At 39.5% G+C, this 19,701-nt stretch overlaps 1 protein-coding gene across 3 annotated transcripts in view; it reads left to right on the forward strand.

The window, feature by feature from the left end:
- CPNE4 (copine 4) overlaps positions 1 to 19,701 on the forward strand; it is a 229,594-nt gene that overhangs the window by 208,797 nt on the left and 1,096 nt on the right. For all 3 annotated transcript variants that reach the window (XM_048300558.1, XM_048300539.1, XM_048300549.1), the window contains 3 exons: positions 6,402 to 6,453; positions 10,805 to 10,938; positions 13,415 to 13,651. In XM_048300558.1, coding sequence (XP_048156515.1) covers positions 6,402 to 6,453; positions 10,805 to 10,938; positions 13,415 to 13,651 — 423 coding nt within the window. The remainder of the gene's footprint in view (positions 1 to 6,401; positions 6,454 to 10,804; positions 10,939 to 13,414; positions 13,652 to 19,701) is intronic.

A 19,701-nucleotide genomic window follows, 5' to 3' on the forward strand; every position in this document is an offset into this window, starting at 1 on the left:
CATGTTTTCAGTCACAGGTATTACAAGTCATACATACCATATATTTGTTTTACTAAAGGAGAGCAGTGCCACTGTAATAATTTACATCTTCAAATTTAGGTTGAATCATTATGAGAACATCTAAGCTCTGACCCCATCATGTGGATAAATCAGCTTCTCGTTAATTTAGAGTGTCTGTTTTCAAGCCTCCAGTCCTAATGAAGGGATCTAACCTGCTCATAGCATGTTGGTCTCTGCACTCCAGCATCTGGTCTTCTATTTGTTTCAGTAGACAGCAAATTGCTAGGGCTATGGAAGAAATTATTCCCACTGCCAAGGCTTCCTGAGTAACCATGGAGCCTCCATACAACGTAAACAACATAGCTTCTTTCCTGAACTATGTCAGTATCCATCTCTGCAGGCTCTTCATAAATCTCTTGATGTTGTACCCCTTTAAATCTTGTTTTTATTTATGTTTTCTACAGAATTTCCATTTCAAGAGCACACTGCTATAAAGTGTTGACTTTATTTTCCCTCATTTCAACTCCAAATGACACACTTCAACTGTTAGCAGAAAACCAGCAGTTTCTTAGTGGCATAAGGAATCTGTGGGAGTGAAGGAAGCAAGACTTGCCATATATATCATTCCTCATCAGTCTAGAGATCTTTCATCTAATATTTGACAATATGATCTTCTTCCACCAAGACCTGACAAACACGTCACCCTGCTCCTTGTTCTCAGAAAACCTCTGAGAGAAATATTCCCTTTGTGAGTTTCTATCATACAAAACTTGCAGAATGTGCCAGTTATTCCACAGCAGTGTCTACAACCCATGCCTTTATTTTTTTTTTTTTCAATTAGAGGAAGCATCTGAGAAGTCTGATGTAAAGTGAAGAGGTGGCAGATAATATGGGCTTAGACACAGCTGTGAAAGGTCACAGAGAAGAGGAAGAAAGAAAGCAAACCACACACACTGACTTCTTAGCAGGCAGGACTCAAAGGAGCTGAAAAACCACACAGGAGCACAAGACTTACTGTTAAAATTAAAAGCAAGTTCAAATTGGGTTAACCCTATGACAGGTGTATTGCCATTAGTGAAGGCCTCTTTCCTAAAGAAGAATTGCAAGCTGACACATGAATAGGTATTAAGCAATTTACAGTTTGTTTTAAGACAGCCCTGGTTATTTCTGTATTTTTAGTGAAAGCTTCATTCCCTGATTTTGCCGTGAATGTGTGCTGGAGACAAACTCACTGCAGTTACAGACACAGTGCAGCATCTTTACAACCCTAACCTGCACTGATTTGTTGGACAGGTAAGAGACTTGAAAAGTGCTGTGGTCTTTACGATTCCTGCACTTTTCAGGAGACTGAAGGCCAAAATAAATGCAAACCTGACAAAAAAAAGAACCAGTAGAAGGATGTGTAACAGACCAAGGGACAAAACAGAATTTGTCTCCTTAACCATGCAACTCGGATTTAGACAAGGAAACTGGACAGCATGCACAAAAATGAAGTATAAAGGAAAATAAATGGCCCAGCTTTGCCAAGCAGAAATGTGTACAATGTATCTTAGCGAGAAACACAAGCTATCCAGCTCCCAAACTATTTGATTAATGAGCATTCTGAAAATAATAGCTTTTGAGCAAGAGTACTTGAAATTCATTAGTGTCTTAAGCTTTTGCAAAATATGCAGGCATTTCATATTTAGTTTTCTGACTGGCAGTGGCTTAATAGCATTCAGTTTATTCACAGATAAGTGTCCAACATAGTGAATTTTGGCATTTACACTTGTATGCATCTATTGTTCACGGATTTTTGACAATCTCTATTTAAATTATTAAGAAAGCATTCCTAGATGTCTGAATTTGTCAGATTGTTTGCCAAGTAGTCCTAGTACCATCACCATAGAGGAAGGCTGGAGCTATCTGGGACATGGAGGTTAATTTAAATGAATTCAACATTCTAGAGAGGGGGAAAAAAGGATTACTAATTTTCAGAATTCATGCATCCATATTCAGCATTTGAAAATAAATAAAAACCATAGCTTCTTATTTTAAAAATGGAAATTCAGTTAAAGGGGTTTAAAAAATGTGTAGGCCAAAATAGAATAATAAGTTTCAATGAAACTTAAATAGAACGACTTTGCACAGTTCAAAAGCTTTCCAGCAAGTTGCTTTATCAATGTTGGGGGATTTATTATTTTTCAGATTCCAAGGTAGGGTTTTTGTTTGTGAATTGAACTTTCTATCTGAGTTCATGAAATAATTTTTTGAGAAATCTCAAAAATTCTCATCAACTAGGAAATTCTCCTTTCCTTTCAGCCTAAATTAGAAAAACCTTTCTAGCAAGGGCCATGCTATGAGGATGAATTTCACTGCATCCCAATATAGGGGAAATAAGTTACCTTCTATGTTAAATCAGTGTGATTTTTCTACTGAAGTGGTCATAAGCACGTGGAAGTATGGTTATGATTCTTCCAAGAGACTCATGGGTGCCATCACATTGATGGAAAACTGCAGGTGTTTGTCACTGTGTATGTACAGACAATGGAGGCATTGTATGGTGGTAAGAAACAACATTTCTATAGCCTCTCTTAGCAAAAATATTCTGTACTGTTTATTTAATTGTCATATCCTCAGAAATGCTGTCACTGTAATCGGTATCATAATGTATGTAAGAGCTACTTATTTTACTTGTTAAAAACCTTTCAGGAGTTACCTGAGAAATAGTATGTTCCTGGTGTAGGAAGTTCCTGGACAGCTGTGGTTTAATAATCCTGCATCCATGATGGTATCTGCTAGAGAATGTATCTGGAGCCCTGCAGAGGGAAAAGATAAATACAGAGCCAAATGCATGTGAATGTCTTGAGCTACAGGCTTTGAGTGCAGTTCTGTGCAGCAGCCCAAGTCACGCCAGGCTGATCCCATGTAATCACCTCAGCATGCCAGCCTTTCTCTCTCCTTCCCTTTTATGGATTGATTTTATGGATTGATGGTAAGAGAGGAGGGCTGAGCAGAGCGTCAGCTTCATATTTGAAACTTAGTCCAGGGTCTGTGACACACTCAGGGTTTTGTGAGGACATTCCTTAGTGTGAGGCTGACTTCCACCACAGACCATGGTCTGCAGTTCTTGGCAAAGTTCTCTATGCCGGGTACTGATGTAAAGCAGTCATTATGTATTTGTGTGACCTGACATATTCCAGGATTTCCTGATTGTTAGATTGATCCACAATACAAACCACCCTCGTAAATTATACAAACATGCCTGTCTCTGAACAGCCAAGTGTCTTGTTGTTCCCCCAAGGCTTTCTCAGGCTTCAGTATCTTAGGTGTTCACACTTCTGCCTCCTTTTTGCCATTAGTTTATAAGTTCTGGGAGTGTCATTCAAGGGCTGTGTCACTCAGTATCAGAAAGATGCCATTTACCAGCTTTTGGTTTTCTGTCATCTGCATGGTTTGCCCTTTGACCACAAAGCCCTTGCATGTTTAATTAGAAACGGGGGGGAAAAAACAAAAAGAAGGAGGGAAACTCATCACCTTGCACTGTTTAGAAAGCAGAAACATTAAATGTTTGATCCAAACCATCTTTTGATACGGATGAGCTTTACATGGAGTCCTATCAGCTAGCAGCCCAAGTACAGTAAGACCTTCAGTATGTGGCGTGAGTCTCAAGTCTCTGCTGGTTTGGACACTTCCGTTCTGGCCACCACAGGGAAGACAGAAAAGGGGCAGGTTAAAGCACAGTTGGCTTTACTTAAGAGAGTAGGGGATGAGTTCTGAGCATTTGGAGAAGCTCTTCTTTAAAAATAACTGCTGTTTACCTACCTTGGATCATGATTTCCTGTTTGTGAGCCATCATTGAGCTGCTCAAAGAACTTCTCTCCTTCACATTATACTTAAGTCTTGTTTCAATTGTGATATATTGCTCAGAGAGCATAGAAAACAAGCCAATGCTTCTGCACATTCATTGTGTTTCCTGTGCTGCCTTCAGGGTGCATTTTAACACTTGCTCCTAAAGCAAATAGCCCTCACAATGTATGAGGGCCATTTGCTCTAGGAGGATAGCAGCCAATGCTCAGATAGTATTATTTTTTTGGATCAATGTGCACATTGACTAGACTTGGGCTTTCCTTATTGGCCTGAACTGTTGTCTGCATTTTTCTTAAGTAATAACCTGGGTGCCGTAGCCCTGAACCAGATAAATTGTTTGCATTATGTGATTCTGAAAGAGGTATGGCAACAAAAGCACCCAAACCATGCTTGCATGTGAGATTAAAACACTGTATTCATAGCTTTTGAAAAGATTAGTATTTTCCTTTAGGTATAATTTCAAATGCATTTGGAATAAAGAAATAAAATCACTCAAGAGGCACAGTGTTGGAAGAATCAGTCTGCAATACATAAACATGCATTGCCATCCTTGCTTTTATAACACAGTTAAGGCAAAATACAGAAACTCTAAAGGAAGAAGAAAGGCTACTGAACAACAACAAAAAATATCAATGACTGAAAACTCCCATAACAGTTCTTGACAGATGCAATTACCTTTGGCCTGCAGCTGATCATGAGACTGGCAGATACCAGCTGGGCAAAGTGCACTGAGAGACATCCAGAGCGGCCAGGCAGAAGAGCTCTGGAGCACCTCTGATGTGTATTTGGCAGCCCTGATCTTCTGTGCTGCTCAATGAGGAACATAGATAGGGACTTTCTGCATTATCTTCCATGGCCAAGTAGGGTAGATTGAATGGCCCACATAAAACCCTCTCTAAGACTGATGCTTGGTGTAGGCATATTGAATTCCTGGCTGGGCTGAGGTAACTGCAGACTTCTCAGTGAGGTTTTGCTTCATTCCTTTCCCATCATGGTAGAAATACTGCTTTATTTAACCTCTTAATAATGGTAGGCATCACTGTGGTAAGCAAGGCTACCATATGATGGGGAAATTCAATTTCTCTACAAAAATCTCTCTTTGGCAGTAATTAGCCAACTTAACTTACACCACTTCACTTTCACAGAAGCTTCTCTGTAGTCACATATTTTATCTACGGGTCCCTTAGCCATAGACCAATTTCCATACTGTGTTGTCAAGTCTAAACTAGCAAATGAAACGGCAACATCCAACAAATAAATCTCTTCCTGCAAATAATCCTGGTTCCATTGTACAGGAGGTTGCTTTCCGTATCACTGTGAAGATCCTACAGAGATCTATAAAGCTTTAAATGTGTGTAATTGCAGCTAGCTATATATATATATATGTATAAATGTATAAATGCCTTCTTAAATCTGGGATGATATACCAAAATACAACTTTAAATTATGCAAATTACCTGCTAAGCTCTCAGTCATATCCACTTTTTGCAAGTCAAATATATATATATATATATATGTTTGGGTTTTTTTTTTTTTTTTTCACACATTATGCATTGCCAGACAAAATCTGGGATTTTTCATTCAAGAAAATTTAAGACAAAATTAAGAGACTGGGCTTCAGAACCAAAGAGATTAAAAGGATTCAAGACTTTTCAGTGATCAAAAAAAGAAATAAAAAGGAATCTGAAAAAAAAAAACTGCAGGAAAGAATAAACATTAAAGAGGAATTCTGGAACTGGAGACTTACAGTGCCTAGCATTATTTAGGCATAGAAAAGTCTTGTATTGTTTTCCCAGAGCACCAAAGACAAAATACTTTGTTTTGTTAGAAAATCAACAACTTTGTTGTATTCACAGTGATTTCTTTTAGAAAACTGCTCTGTAGGATTTAATGATAGATTGAGAGAGAGAGATAGAGATTGGAATATTCACTACATGCAAGGAAAACCAAGAGTCTTCAGGGGGTTTTTTTATTTATTACCCCCCAGACTAATCTAACTTTTTAACCAACTTAGGCTCCTTACACTTCTTACACTACTATTCCACAGTGGATCCTTGATTTCTCTGGAGAATTACTTTCCCAGTACTCCTTGGCCTTAGATGAGGAACTGTTCACACAGTGAGGTCAGGATGCAGAAGAGACCTGAGTTTCTGCTCTCAGTGCTGTATTATAATCTGCTTTCTCTCTCCTGCAGTCTGAGATGCTGAGCTAGGGAGAGGTGGCATTGAAATCACCTCTGGAATAGATTCCTCTTCTATGCCCAGCACTGATAGCCCAATCCTGTCACCATATTTATATGATTTTTTATGTATTTGGGTGGGTTTTCTTTGTGCCATCTTGTTATTTTGTTGTTATTGACAAGTTTGATTCCAGTTTTGCTACTTTGGTTCTGTGGGGAGCTCCAGCTGGGACTGCATTTCACACTTAATGGCTGAAAGCTTGAAAGGTCTCAGGTTTACCATAGGAAAAATGTCAAGAGTGTTTAACCACAAGTCTTCTTGGAATAATTTTTCTGACAACAGTCTTCTTCTTTTCTTTCCATGTATCTGCAGGTCTCTCATGACTTTGCAATCAATTTCAATGAAGACAACCCAGAATGTGCAGGTAAGACATTAGGACAGACTGCCATAGTTTTTCTGTGTGCAAAATGTGATTGCATTTTTTATTGTATCACCTGAGTATTATTCAAAGTTGTTTTTTTTAAAGAAGGCAGCTAGGATTTTGGGACCTGACAGGCTCCAAACCATCGAGCTTAGCTTTAGAAATCTTGGAAAGTGCCATACATTAATTTCCTGAAAAGTAGGTCCCTTGGTGGACATTGAGCACTCGGACTTCCTGAAATCACTGGCATTTCTGAGAACCAAAGCTGTGTCTCCTAGACTAATTCAAAATCTTCAGCTACCTCAACATCATAGGTTGTGCAGCTAAGAAGGGCAGGATATGAAAAACCAGGCTGTGAAACTCTTTGATCAAAAATTCCCTCAGTTTAGAGACAGTTCTTTGACCAGACCTATAGCAATAGTAGCCTGCTGCAAGTCAAGGGCAGGGAAACAGCTGAGGACTACTGTGGTGGAAAGAAACCTACTTTCCTGAGAGCAGGAGGCTGTTTTAACACAGAGTAAGATACTGGTGTGTTCTACCAACAGTCATTAATCCTTGGTAATCAGAGGCCAGATTCATGTTGCAGATGCTGCTGTATGTCTTGTATTTGTAAGTGAGGTCTGCAGTGATTGGTGCTGTCTTTCTAAAGTCTCCTGCCACAATTCACACATTTTTTAAAAGACAAGAACAGGAGAATAACCTCTAAACAGAGAAGCAGTTGAGAGTTTTGCTCGGGCGATCATTGCTGTCTAAAATTCACAGATTGTTATTCTCCCTTATCCTTCTGCTTCCATCCAAGTACTGAACTGGATATTTCAAAATGCTCTTCCTGTTCAAATTTTCTAGCTGCTCCTTTCAGCCCTTCTCAGGCTTATTAGTGGCTTTCTTTCAGGCATGGGCAGCAAATAAGTTCAAGATGAGAACTAAGATGCAAAGAAATGAAGTGAGGAAAAGAGAGGACAAGCAATCCAAGGGAAAGAGACATTAAAAGAATTCAGAGTTCACGCATCTTAAATGCAAGACCTGTTTTTGGTTCAGTGGGCATTCCTGCTTTGTTGTTGCACTTGAATTGTTGGACTGCCCCAGCCTTTGCAGGTCACATGCTTGAAATGCAATTGGGCATAAGTCCTACAGCTGCTTGATATGCTCACACAGCTTTTTACATTGCTTTTAAGGAGTCCAAAGAAGCAGAAGTTACATGTATGCATCTAGAAGTGCCTGTAAGCTTGTAAACCAGCTTGATGTTGATACTTCAGTCACACTGTTGGTGTGGGGATGGGGTGGGGAAGCAAAAGAGACCTCAGAATTCTGTCTGGACCATCATATTTTATAATATGTTATTTAGACAGTTAACAGTGGTCAGCATTAGGTGATAACATATTTATGCATGTGGTGTTCAAATAGAGCTTTGTTTCTCAGTCTAAATGCGGAATATTTGTGACCCTCTGCAAACTAGAGAAAAGCTGTAGCAGTCCATGCAAAGAATACTTATTTTTATTTCCCCCCCCCGCCTCCTTTGCTGCTTCTTTTGAGTTCAAGGCTAATTCTTTTACCACACTGGCATTCTTATATAATGTTTTTTATTGATGGAAAAGGCTGCCACATCTAGGTGATGCCAGCAGCAACGTTCGGACAGACAAACCCTCTGCAAGCAAGAGATTTACTATCCAAACCACACTATGTATGCAAAATTAAATGTAACAATGGAAATGAAAGAGGGTAAAAAAAGAAAGGAAGGAGCTGTTTTATGAGACTTGGCTTGTGTCACTTAATAATTTAAACTTTATTCGTATCTTTGCTTAAAACTCAGTTATCTGATAAGTTAGCCCCTCACCTGAAAGGAGTTCTAGGCCTCGGAAAACATAAAAAAATGGTTGCAGCATGAAAGAACGCCAGAGAAGACATTTTGCAGCATTTGCACCTGTATCTGCAAGATATAAAAAGCACTTGTTTGTCTTAAATGATACCTTTTTAAATAATATCCATCTAGGTGAAAGCAAGAAAAAGAGACAAACCAGAAAATACGTTGTTTAGTCATTTGCTGCAGCTTGCTCATCTGCCTGTCATGGGTGTTTGATTAGTTCCTACCACCAGTTGTTCAGTTGTTCTGTGATGTTCTCTAGATGCTCTCACTGGATTAGGTGGCACAGGGAGCACTAACACCAGCACGTCACATGGAGAAAAGATGCAAGAGTGACAAGGAGATAAAGTGCTTAGTGATTACACTTTTTTACCTTGTACTATCTAGCATACTTGCCAGAAAATAAAGTTAAATTGCTTAAGAGTATCTTGTTTTAAACAAAGAAACAGCAGCTGGATGCAATATAAAAAGCATGTGTCTATTTTGCCTTTGAAGAATGAAATCCTTTTCTCTGTGGAAGTAGAGCTTTTGTTGGCACAAAGTAGTGTGAAGCATCACTCTACATACAGGGACAGTATATTAAGATGAAGAGCACTGGAATTGATAAAATATGGATATCTTCACCTGTTATCATTTCCATTCTTGAAAATTTTGGTCTTTATAGTCTTATATTTAGTATATTTATAGTATATTACTTTTATAGTCTTATAATTAATACTTAGTTTATTATCTGAGGAAGAAAGTAGGCAACAACCTCTAGTCTGAATGAATGTTTCTACACATCTGTTTTAAACCCATATATCTATCCATACACTGTATTTCATTGGAGATGCTGAAAGCGGATTCCAAATAAAAGTGGAAAGGTTGAATTGGGAAAAAAAATGTACATTGGCTCTGTTTAAAAGACAGGAGTACAAGAACAGCAAGCTACAAAGTAATCCACTCACATACCCTGTTCAGTTGGGATTGGATGGACAGTAGATATTTCTAAAATGTATTAATCTGGGAAAGCAAATTTAAAAATTGTGTTTATAGAACATGTCTCTTTCTAAGATGAGGGCAACTTTTTGACATTAACAACACTAAATCTCTGTGGAATGCAGGGAGTAAGGTTTATCTTACACAATTTTACTGCGTAAGAATAGAAGTACAGTGTATCTTGTCATCATCTTAGGGAAGATTTATGAGAATTTCTTGCAAGATCATTAAGTATATATAATGAAATCCTTAGCAAGTTTAAAATTGGGAGCTAACAAAAGGTCAGTTTTGCAACATGCAATTTAGTCACTGGAATTACCAAGGGAAATTTTGTAACACTACTTTACATTTCAGCCAATCACAGCTATAATTGGAGCAAGTTCTTTTGTCTGTTGGCACTGCAATGGGAAAATATATATGTATCTGTCTCTAAAGAGAGAAGACTGTTCTCCACCACTTTTTAATAGGAATATATGTGTGTCATTGTAAAACAATTACAACTCCCTGTAATTTGTTAGTAACCACTCTGCACCTATCTATCCTGTAAATTTGGTTGAGTAAAAAATCTCATGAGTGAGCGAGCTTCAGTGCAAACTGAAACTGGCTTAGGATCTTACCGAAGTAATTTCATTCTTCAGCATCCTTTGTAAAGCTTTCAGTCTATCGCTTTCTTTCCAACATTAGACCTCTAATCCTTTAGGTCTGGTAAACTGGGACTTCTGAATGAGGAGGCTAATGTGCATCACTTCAAGAAATCCTTCTTCTCAATGACTGAAAATACCTATTTCCATTCTGTGATCTGTCAAGTGTGTCAGCAGAAGTCTTTGCTCCCTGGTCTGACTATATATCTTGAAATGAAAAAGCCAAAAATAGCTCTCCATCAAAATTTCTCAGCTAAAGCTCATTTTTCTGTAGGCTGCAAAGCATCCTGCTGTTTCTTCCAAGATTTCACAGCTTTTGGTCATAGTCAAATTCAACCTGTGAGCGAGTATGCAAATTAACCCTGAAAAATTATTTTCTTAGCACAGGGGAGTCAGGTATTTGAAAAGATGTTTGGATTCCTTAACAGCTTTAGCACATAAGTACAAAGGACAAATTTGTTGGCAACTGCCATGATAAACAAAAATATTTCTCTGAAGAGGAGAAAGAAGTGTTGAAGTGTTTCTTAATGTGTGTCTAGCCTTTCAGCATGAATCTTAGCTGGTGATCAGGAAGACATCACATATTAAACCAAGAAGATGGAAGCTATTGCATTGCAAGCTCATACATGAAAAATAGACATTAAAAGCTGCTGGGAAGGAGAAGCATGGTGTAATGAATTACGTATTACAAACTAGATTCAAGGCACCTACAGACAGCTTCCTGGAAATTATCTGAATTTTCTAGTACTTGCTAATCATGTAATTTTTTTTTTTTTGTTCTTTAAGAAGCCACCTTTCATTTACATTTAAAACAAACTTGATATTGGCAATATGCTCCACTTTTATTTGTCTTTTGTGTGGTTTTTCATGCCAGGAATACAAGGTGTTGTGGAAGCTTATCAGAGCTGCCTTCCCAAGCTGCAGCTGTACGGACCGACAAACATTGCTCCCATCATCCAGAAAGTGGCAAAATCTGCATCAGAGGAGACCAACACCAAGGAGGCCTCGGTAAGGGAAAAAAAGCTGTGTTTGCCTTTTTTTCTTGTCTTACGATGGATCTCTCATAGGCCATCAAAACAAGACCTTTTAATGCAGATTGTGCCTTCACAGTTTTTATTAACTGCCTTCACAGTAGGCAGGTTAAACCTGTGTCAGCTGGAACAGCGTATCCAATCTTTATAGCTTCTATTGCCACAACTTTAAACTCTTCCCCCACTGACCTATTTCCTGCTTTTAGGGCTGTTTTACTGTAGCACACCCAGTTCTTCACTGTGGAGATAGAAATGGCACTACTAAGGTTAAAAAATTGAGCATCAAAGCCCTAAAAGTCTTGGCTGTACCAAGAGATGAGTTCAAATGATTCCCTACTCAGACTACCCAATTTCATGTCTCCTGCAGAGGTTGCACTAAAATTTTTCTGTTCACCTAGGGGATTTTTTCCAACCATTCATTTGAAAACGGTAAGGATACAGTTTTCAGCTTGTTATTACTGCTGAAGTAATCTGTGCCTTTTAGAAACCAGAAGACAAGTCTGTTAGCCTGCACCTGATAAAAATCCCAGGACAGGTTTCTTGGGCTAAAAGACTTACACATAGATCACATTTTAAATGTACATCTTTGAGATGCATTAGGTTTATTTTGATCCTGCCTTGAAGACAGAATGGGAGAAAGGGAGGACAAGAGAATTGGAGGGAATATGTGAGCGAGTAGGTCTGAACCCTTTGCAAGAGAAGTGCTGTGAGAGTGAAGGATGTAAGAGAGACATTGTGTACTGCAGCAAGACAAGTGCCTATGTATAGAACAGAATAGAACTGTGCATTGCTATGTGTCTCATCACCAGGCCTGGAGCTTTCTCTAAGTTTTCTTCATGTGTTGGGCCTTTTTAAAGTCCTATTAGGGCAACAGTTCCCAAATATTTCTGTTCATGAGTCTGGGCTTCTGACTGATATTTACAAGAGCATGTAGTGACAGAACAAAGGGTAATGGCTTCAAACTGAAAGAGGGCAACTTTAGATTAGATATTAGAAAAAAAATTCTTCACTGTGAGAGTGGTGAGGCACTGAAACAGGTTGACTGGAGAAGCTAAGGATACCCCATCCCTGGAAGTTCAAGGACAGATTGGATGGAGCTCAGAGCAACCTGGTCTAGTGGAAGGTGTCCCTGCCTCATCATCTGTTGGGCCTAGATGATCTTTAAGCTCCCTTCCAATCCAAACCACTCTATGATTGTATGATTGTTATTCCACTGTTGTTTCCAGAACCTTGATAGTATTTAGGGTCTCAGTCCTAAAATGCGGAATTGCTATGTTTGAATTTCCATACCCACCTAATCCTGAGGTGGCTCACTCTGTTCCCAGTGCTGCTTCTGATCTAATATGCCATACTGAGTAAGTTCCTTCATTCTTCTATACCTAAGCTTCCCCCTTTCTGTCTGAAAAACAATTTATAGCATGAATCTTCAAGATGAAGTTTTCTCCCTGCATGTTTTGTTTTAGTCATAGTAGGACAGTGTGATCAGATCACTTTGAGTTTATACAGCTGTACATACATAAACATTATTGATATTTAATGTGTTGGTATTGCTCATGCAGAGTGACCAAATTCTATGATTTGTTCATTTTTCCTATTAATGCACATGTGTTAAACGACTCCAGCTGCCTAACAATTCATAAAGGATCCAAGTAAGGGCCACTCTTCACCTTTACCAAGTGAAAATATGTCACAGCTGATGATCCCAGTTCAGTGGGTTTTGGAGACTTGGGAGAGAAATGACAAGCTCACCAAATTGCTTGCTGTCCTCTGGAGAATGAGAAAACCTCTCTTTGGGGCTCTGTATGAAGAGCATGAAGATGGATACATTCCTGCCTTGCTCTCCTCAGGAACCCCATTACTCTGCAGAGCGCAGCAGACCTGCCATGGTGTGGTGCTTCCCCCACAGGCAGCAGTGGGTCAGCCCCCAGTTTGCAGACACCTGCACCCACCCCTCTTGCCTGTTAGCAAAGCTCCTCTGCAGAGAGCTGTCATAACCCCCTGACAGATCTGCTACAGGCCTGTAACGCTCCAGTGGCCCATTCCTCCCTGCCTCCCACTGGTTCCCAAAGGGAAAAAAGGTAAATGGAAACTGTCTGATTGCGCAGCAGATGGAAGATAGAGCTAGTGAAGATCTCAGGACTATTCCAGACTTCCCAGCCCAAGATCTGACTCTCCCAGCCCTAGCAGCTAGTCACCCCCTTTTCTACACTGGGATCTTTGGCTCTCTCCAGCTCCTGGAAATTACCTGAACCAGAGCTAAATTCCAGAAGAGGAGAAATTAGTTGCTGAGGAGTTTGGGATGAAAAATTCTATATAGTCAATATAAAGGCTCTTTTTTCTTTAAAAAGGTCCATGAGTGAGTTACCAGAAACATTTTTATACTGCAAAAGTTTAAGCAGCTTTGGACTATTAACTAATGACATAATTTTTCATTTCTTGTCCAACAACTTCAGCAATATTTCATCTTGCTGATCCTGACGGATGGTGTCATCACAGACATGGCTGACACCAGAGAGGCCATTGTCCACGCCTCTCACCTCCCCATGTCAGTCATCATTGTCGGGGTGGGCAACGCTGATTTTAGTGACATGCAGATGCTGGATGGTGACGATGGCATCCTGAGGTCTCCCAAGGGCGAGCCTGTGCTTCGAGACATTGTCCAGTTTGTGCCATTTAGGAACTTCAAACATGTAAGCTGATTTTTCCATCCTTGCTACAGAAGTGTGGATGTGTATAGTGAATGATTCACAGGGCTGGGCTTAACTTTGCATATGCATGAGGTGTTGAGTAAGTCTATGGCATTATTGTGTCAGAAATAGTGAAAAAAAGGAATCAGAATGCAATGTGCTCCATTAGTGAGTTGGTGAGGGTGGGGAAGGAAGAGATGAGGCAGAATACATGTGCTTTTTGTGGTGCCAGTCCTTGCTTCCACTTTCTCCCTGCTTTAATTTGGTTACCCTCCCTGTCAAATTTTTCATGGTGTCTCTTCTTCATTCTCTTTTGCATCTGTTCTATTAGGACTACTGTGCTTTGCTTTCCGTTCCTTCATTTCCACAGGCAGATGAATGGCTGTGAATTTGTCCTCACAGTGTTCCCTAGGAGGCTGTTTCCTTATTGAAGTTAGCTCCCTGAGTTCTCAAATGCAAGGTTATCCACCCACAGCATCCTGGTTGCCTCCAAACCCTTTCCCAAATTCTGTACAAGAACAAAGCCAAGAAGGTGGCATTACTGAAAGCTTCCCTCTGCCCTCAGCCAGCTGTTCCTGACTGAAGCCAGTGTGATGTAGAAGACACTTTGTAGTAAAGGAGGGAACAGAACCAGCATTAAATTGACAAATCTAAAGTAAAGCTTTGGTCATGCACTTTCTCAGTCACCTGCCTTACATTGCATCATCTGTTCCAGGGACTTTTCAGCAGCAGGGTAGGGACAGTGTTCACCAGCAGAAGGGGCTTTCCCACGCACAGAGGGGTTTTTCAGAGCCCTTTTCCTCCATATGGAGGCATTCATTATGTTCGTCTGCAATGCTGATCACATTCCTTTCCTTCCATTTTTACATCTTTCTCTCCCTTCTTTCCTCTCACTTCTGTTACATTTACATGGTTCTCCAGGCTGGTTTTTTGCTCTGTCTAGGAAGGATATCCTCAGTATTTGATTTTAAAATTTCTTTACCTCAGAGTGCAACTGACTCATTCTCCTCATGAGATTGCTCTTTTCAGTCTGCTCCCATACACTAGAGATCCTTAGATTTGGATATGTCACAGCCAAAATCTCAGCTCTGGGCTAGTTTTGATCTGCATATGGGTTCACACTGCTTACATTTCTTTTTTAGTTTAGCTTCTCTTTTAGTTTTTCTGGGCTTTTTGTCACCACAAGAGCTTTTTTTTCCTGTTAGTTACTTCCAAAATACCTTCATTTTCCTCTTTGCAAGAGTAGTTCTTTTTTCTCATTTCAAAATCCAATTTTGCAATATTTGTCTTAGATCTAGACACACTTCTTACTTTCAAAAACTCTACTGAGGAGCAAGAGAAACAAACTTGTTCCTCTTTTTCTTCTAGCTTTATGTAAACAAAGGATGCAGACAGGAGGGAAAACTCACCTTACGCTATTAGTTTGGTGACACCATGCCAAATAGCTGCAGATTGACTACAGAGTTGTAGATACACACATTTCTGTGCTGACAGTGGCACACAGCCACCTACCTGCTGAAACAAAGTATGAGCACGACCACCTCATAACTTGTGATTCCTTCAGCAGATAATCACAAGTGCGTAGTCCTGCACCGTAGTCACTGGAAAAGTGTCCAGAGCTGAGTTATTTATGGGTTAGTGGGAGAGCTACTTTTAACTAGGTGAAAACATGTTTCTGCAAAGGAACTGGCAGAGCCAGCTACATTTGTTATTTTTAATTTCACTTTGTATTTTATAATAAAGCTAAAATCATCCTGGATTTAATAGATTAACGCTGACAGTTGCAGTTCTGGGCTCTAAATATATTGTGCCCCTGGTGTTAACTTGTGACTGTATCTGTAGCATTGTTATTGCCAGCATTGGTCAAATGACAAGCATATATCTTTTTAGCTGATTTAGATTAACTTCCCCAGTACTGGGAGAGGAAAGCAATCTTAATGTATATTTCTTGTTAAACAGTGATATTTTTTTCCCTCTTTCAGTAGCAAAGATAATATAGGTACAGAGATAGATTTGTATTTGCTCTATCAGAAAAGTCAAAATATCTTATGCAACCTGATATTTAGTCTGTTTATTGTGATCTTTCAGCTTTTCAACAAATGTCAGTGTAACAGATGAGTGCTCATAAAAATAGCCACTTCTGGTTTAATTTCTTTATTGTCATATCCTAAATAATCTCTCTCTATCAACAAAGTGACATTCACAGCTTCCTTGCTTACTTAGCACAAACAAAAGACCATACATCAACTAGTGAAATAATTTTTCATGGGAGAAGTGAGTGTGATGTTTTGATTCAAACTTATTTTTCCCCACAGAGGAAATGCAGATGTTACACATTTGGGAGATTTTTGTCAGATCAGTTCTGACCAAGCATAAGAATTTACATACATCAGCATATAACTTTTGACAGCTTTAAGCAAAATATATATTTAGGCAAAAATCCCATTCCTTTTGTCAGTGTACCTTGTGTTAATTTATTAAGTAGAAAAAGAAGTTGAAGGATCTTTTTAGAAAGATTAAAAATCAAATTGTGTAAGGTTTATAGGTTTTTCTGATAAATCCAGTATTTGTTTGTTCCTAAATCCATATTATATCAATTAATGACAGGAGAGGTGAAAATGTTGTGTGAGCATTTATTTTTCGTTTTGCTGGAAGAGTAAACCAAAATTCCCTTGTAGTCAACCCAAGCAATATTTTTTTTCATTACCTCTATGCTCAGGTCAGCTTGGAACTCAAAATCTCGTATCTATACAAAGAGATCAAAAATAATCTGTGCAAAACCCTCCGCTTTGAGAAAATGGAAGGCGGGGAGAAAGAAGTTGTAAAAATAATCTATAGAACAAATCCCTTTTATTTTGTAAGTTTGACTTCAGAGAAGGTTTTGAGCCTGCACAGCACTCATGCAGGCATTCAACACATTTCAATTAGTTACTCACATACCTAAAATCTTATACTCACTTCAATGTTTTACTGGCTTAAGACTCAGTGTAGACAGCAGGCTCTGTTATAGGGGTTTAATCTCCTACGCAATACAGTGCATCAGAAGTACTTCAGTAAAACATCTAAGCTCTTTCTCTCTCTTTAAGGAATATCTTTGAAGCCATCAAAATAATAATAGCAACTGTAGTGACTCTTGGCAAATCCTGTAGTTGTAGAGGTTTGATAAAATCAAGGTAACCATTAGTGCTTAAAAAAAATTTCCCATTGTATAGTGGGTGACATATGCCATTCACTAAAGGTGAAAACAAAGGAAACATACTTTCTCTGAACCTAAGTGATTTTTTTTCTCTCTGTAATCATCACCACCCCAGTAATGTGAGTGTCCTTCACCTGGAACTGTAGAACAGTGATGTTCTGTCACTGAAATGTAGTTGAAGAAAATCACCTGCCTCAATCCATTCACAGTCATATTGTAAGAGATTAAATTCTCTGCCTTGGGGATGTATGATGTATTTACTGGGCACAAATCTGATGCCACGGATAGATTGTATTCCATTCTGTATTGTATTTAATCATAAAGGTTAACAGCACTGACTTAGTAACACATACATCACAAAGGAGTGTGGAAAGCACAGCTCATAACCACTGCAAGGAGCAATGTTTTGCACTGTGCATTGTAGTTAAAGGTTAAGCACTGAGAAGCCATAGAACCGAACCAACAGTCTTTTGTAGTACACACCAATTATGGAATCATAGGGGATCATTTTCCTGCTGCTGAGTGATCTAATTGTTGTGTTTTAGCTATCAATTGAGAACTATTCATCTTGAGGTGCTTATTGCTAGGATACTCTTCAAGCAGTTAAATAGTGGAGAAAATCATTAATTATGATAATACAGTAAATACAGATAATACAGTAAATCATTAATTTGATGTCCCATCTGTGGTAAAGACCCAGCAAAGGTAATCCTTACACAACACTGATGAACTGGGTCTGTGTTTCAGCTTAAAAGTTACTGACTGTAATTCTCACTTAAACAAATGCTGCTTTGCACCATCTGAAATGAGAGTGCTTCACCACCACAAAAAGTATGTAAGTTACAGGTGGTCCAAATCATCAGAGAGGAAACCCACCCCAACCCTGGTTTTGGGATGTTCCCTGCTGGAAAGAGCCCCAGGACCAAGAGACATCACTGGCATGATGAAACTCAGTAAAGCAACAGTTGCCCATGCCCATGCACAGAGTCAAGCCAGCTACCCCAGGACAACCCCGTGTGGAGCCACATATTGCCTGTGAGCCTGTGGGCACAGTAAATATTTTAGCTTAAACCTCAGTGAAAGGCTTTTCAGTTGAGGACTCCTCAAGTGGCAGTGATTTAGCTGTGCATCTGAGCCCTGACAGAGCCTGTTCTGAAAGGCTGACCCTTCGTTCAGGAGGAATGGATGTGGTGTCAGAAGAGGGAAGTGGCAGAGGGAGGATGATGCACAGCAGTGGGTGCTGTTGGCCCAGTGTTCTGACATGTGAATCACACGGATCCAGAGAAGCTGATGGCCAGTGTTCCTGCCCAGCATTTTTAAAGACAGAGCAGAGTGAAGTTTCCTGATTGCTACGGCTCGTGTGTGCAGCGCTGGCCCAAGGTTCTTCCCCCACTTCCTGTTTTTACCTCTGTGTAGGGTTGTATTTTTGGTAAGATAGCACAGAGGCAGGCTAAGGTATGTACAGCTTTGATAGACTGGGAAGGAGATTTAAAAAAACAGTAATTTTCAATAACATTGGAGAAATAAGCCATTTGTATGATTCCAAGGGGTATTTTCTGATTGTTTTAGCTGGAACTAGATGAACTTTAAGGTCCCTTCCAACCCAAATCATTCCATGGTTCTATAAAACAAGTTTAGGCAAGAACAGGGCAACTCTGTAAAACCATGCATTTCACTTTTCAGGATTAAAATAAATGGGTTCTGTTACTGTGTAACACCTTAGAACAGTTGCTGCACTGTCACACAAAGTATGCTCTATGCTTTGCCAGTTTGTTCACGCAGAAATGTTCCAGGCTTTTTTGCCTGCACAAGTACTTTGGTATAAATGTCACAGTAGGGAAACAGCAGTTCATTTTATTTGTTACTAATCCCATACGTGAGTCAAAATACAAAAATACCAAAAAAAAAAAAAAAAAAAAAAAAAGAAAAAAAAATTCTGTGTCCGATTTTGCTAGCATTATCTTTGTATTTGCAGTATTATAACATTTGATACTGGAATTTCTAATAGCCTGATGTTTTCGTCACCCTTGGATTAGCGTGCCTACAAATAGTTTACCATTTACATTCTATCTAAACCAAATTTTTAAACTCTGTAAGGATAAGGATGCCACCCCATGAAACAGAAGAGGTCAAAAAACAGTCAATACAACTGCTTTGTGACATGGTAGTTTTGAAACCTGGCTGATAACACAACAGACAGTGAGGAGGAAAGTGTTCATTAATTTGGGAAAAAGTACTTGGTGTGCAGAAGAAATGTGATCCAGCCACCAGTTGAGTTCCCATGCATCATCTGATCTGCAGTCTGCGTTCTCTGGAGATAAACACATCAATTTAAACCTCTCAAAATGACATTTAAGTATTTGCATTTTTACTGCATTTTGGGCTCAAAGGGAACATGGCCAAGCAGGCTGGCTCCGGAGGACTTGGAACCAGCTCTCCCCAAACATTAGAAACAATCTAATCTAAAACATGGGGCAAGAGTGTGCATGGGAGAACAGGAGTCCAGTTTTGTCACTGCTGAATTCAGGGGCTGAGGAATATCCATGCAGCACACGCAGGTACTGGTTGCCCACAAAACATCCACAGGTCCCTCTGCTTAAAATGAAGGAATGTCAGGGTGTGAGGCAGTAACTCTGTGTGGTTGATGGAGGGCAGGGTTTCTCACTGCACCTCCCTGCCTGGGGTGAAAGCCACTGGCCATCTCTATATCCATCTCTATATCCATCTCTACCTTTCAGGGTCATCAGTTCTTAAGTCTGATTGACACCTGCCATTTTTACATTGCAGGAAGAGCTTTAAAGCCTCCACCAAGCCTAGGATTGAAGCTTTCTTCTAACTATGGTTTAATTCCAATAAC

This window comes from Corvus hawaiiensis, chromosome 1 (assembly GCF_020740725.1).
Source record: "Corvus hawaiiensis isolate bCorHaw1 chromosome 1, bCorHaw1.pri.cur, whole genome shotgun sequence".
Lineage (NCBI taxonomy): Eukaryota > Metazoa > Chordata > Aves > Passeriformes > Corvidae > Corvus > Corvus hawaiiensis.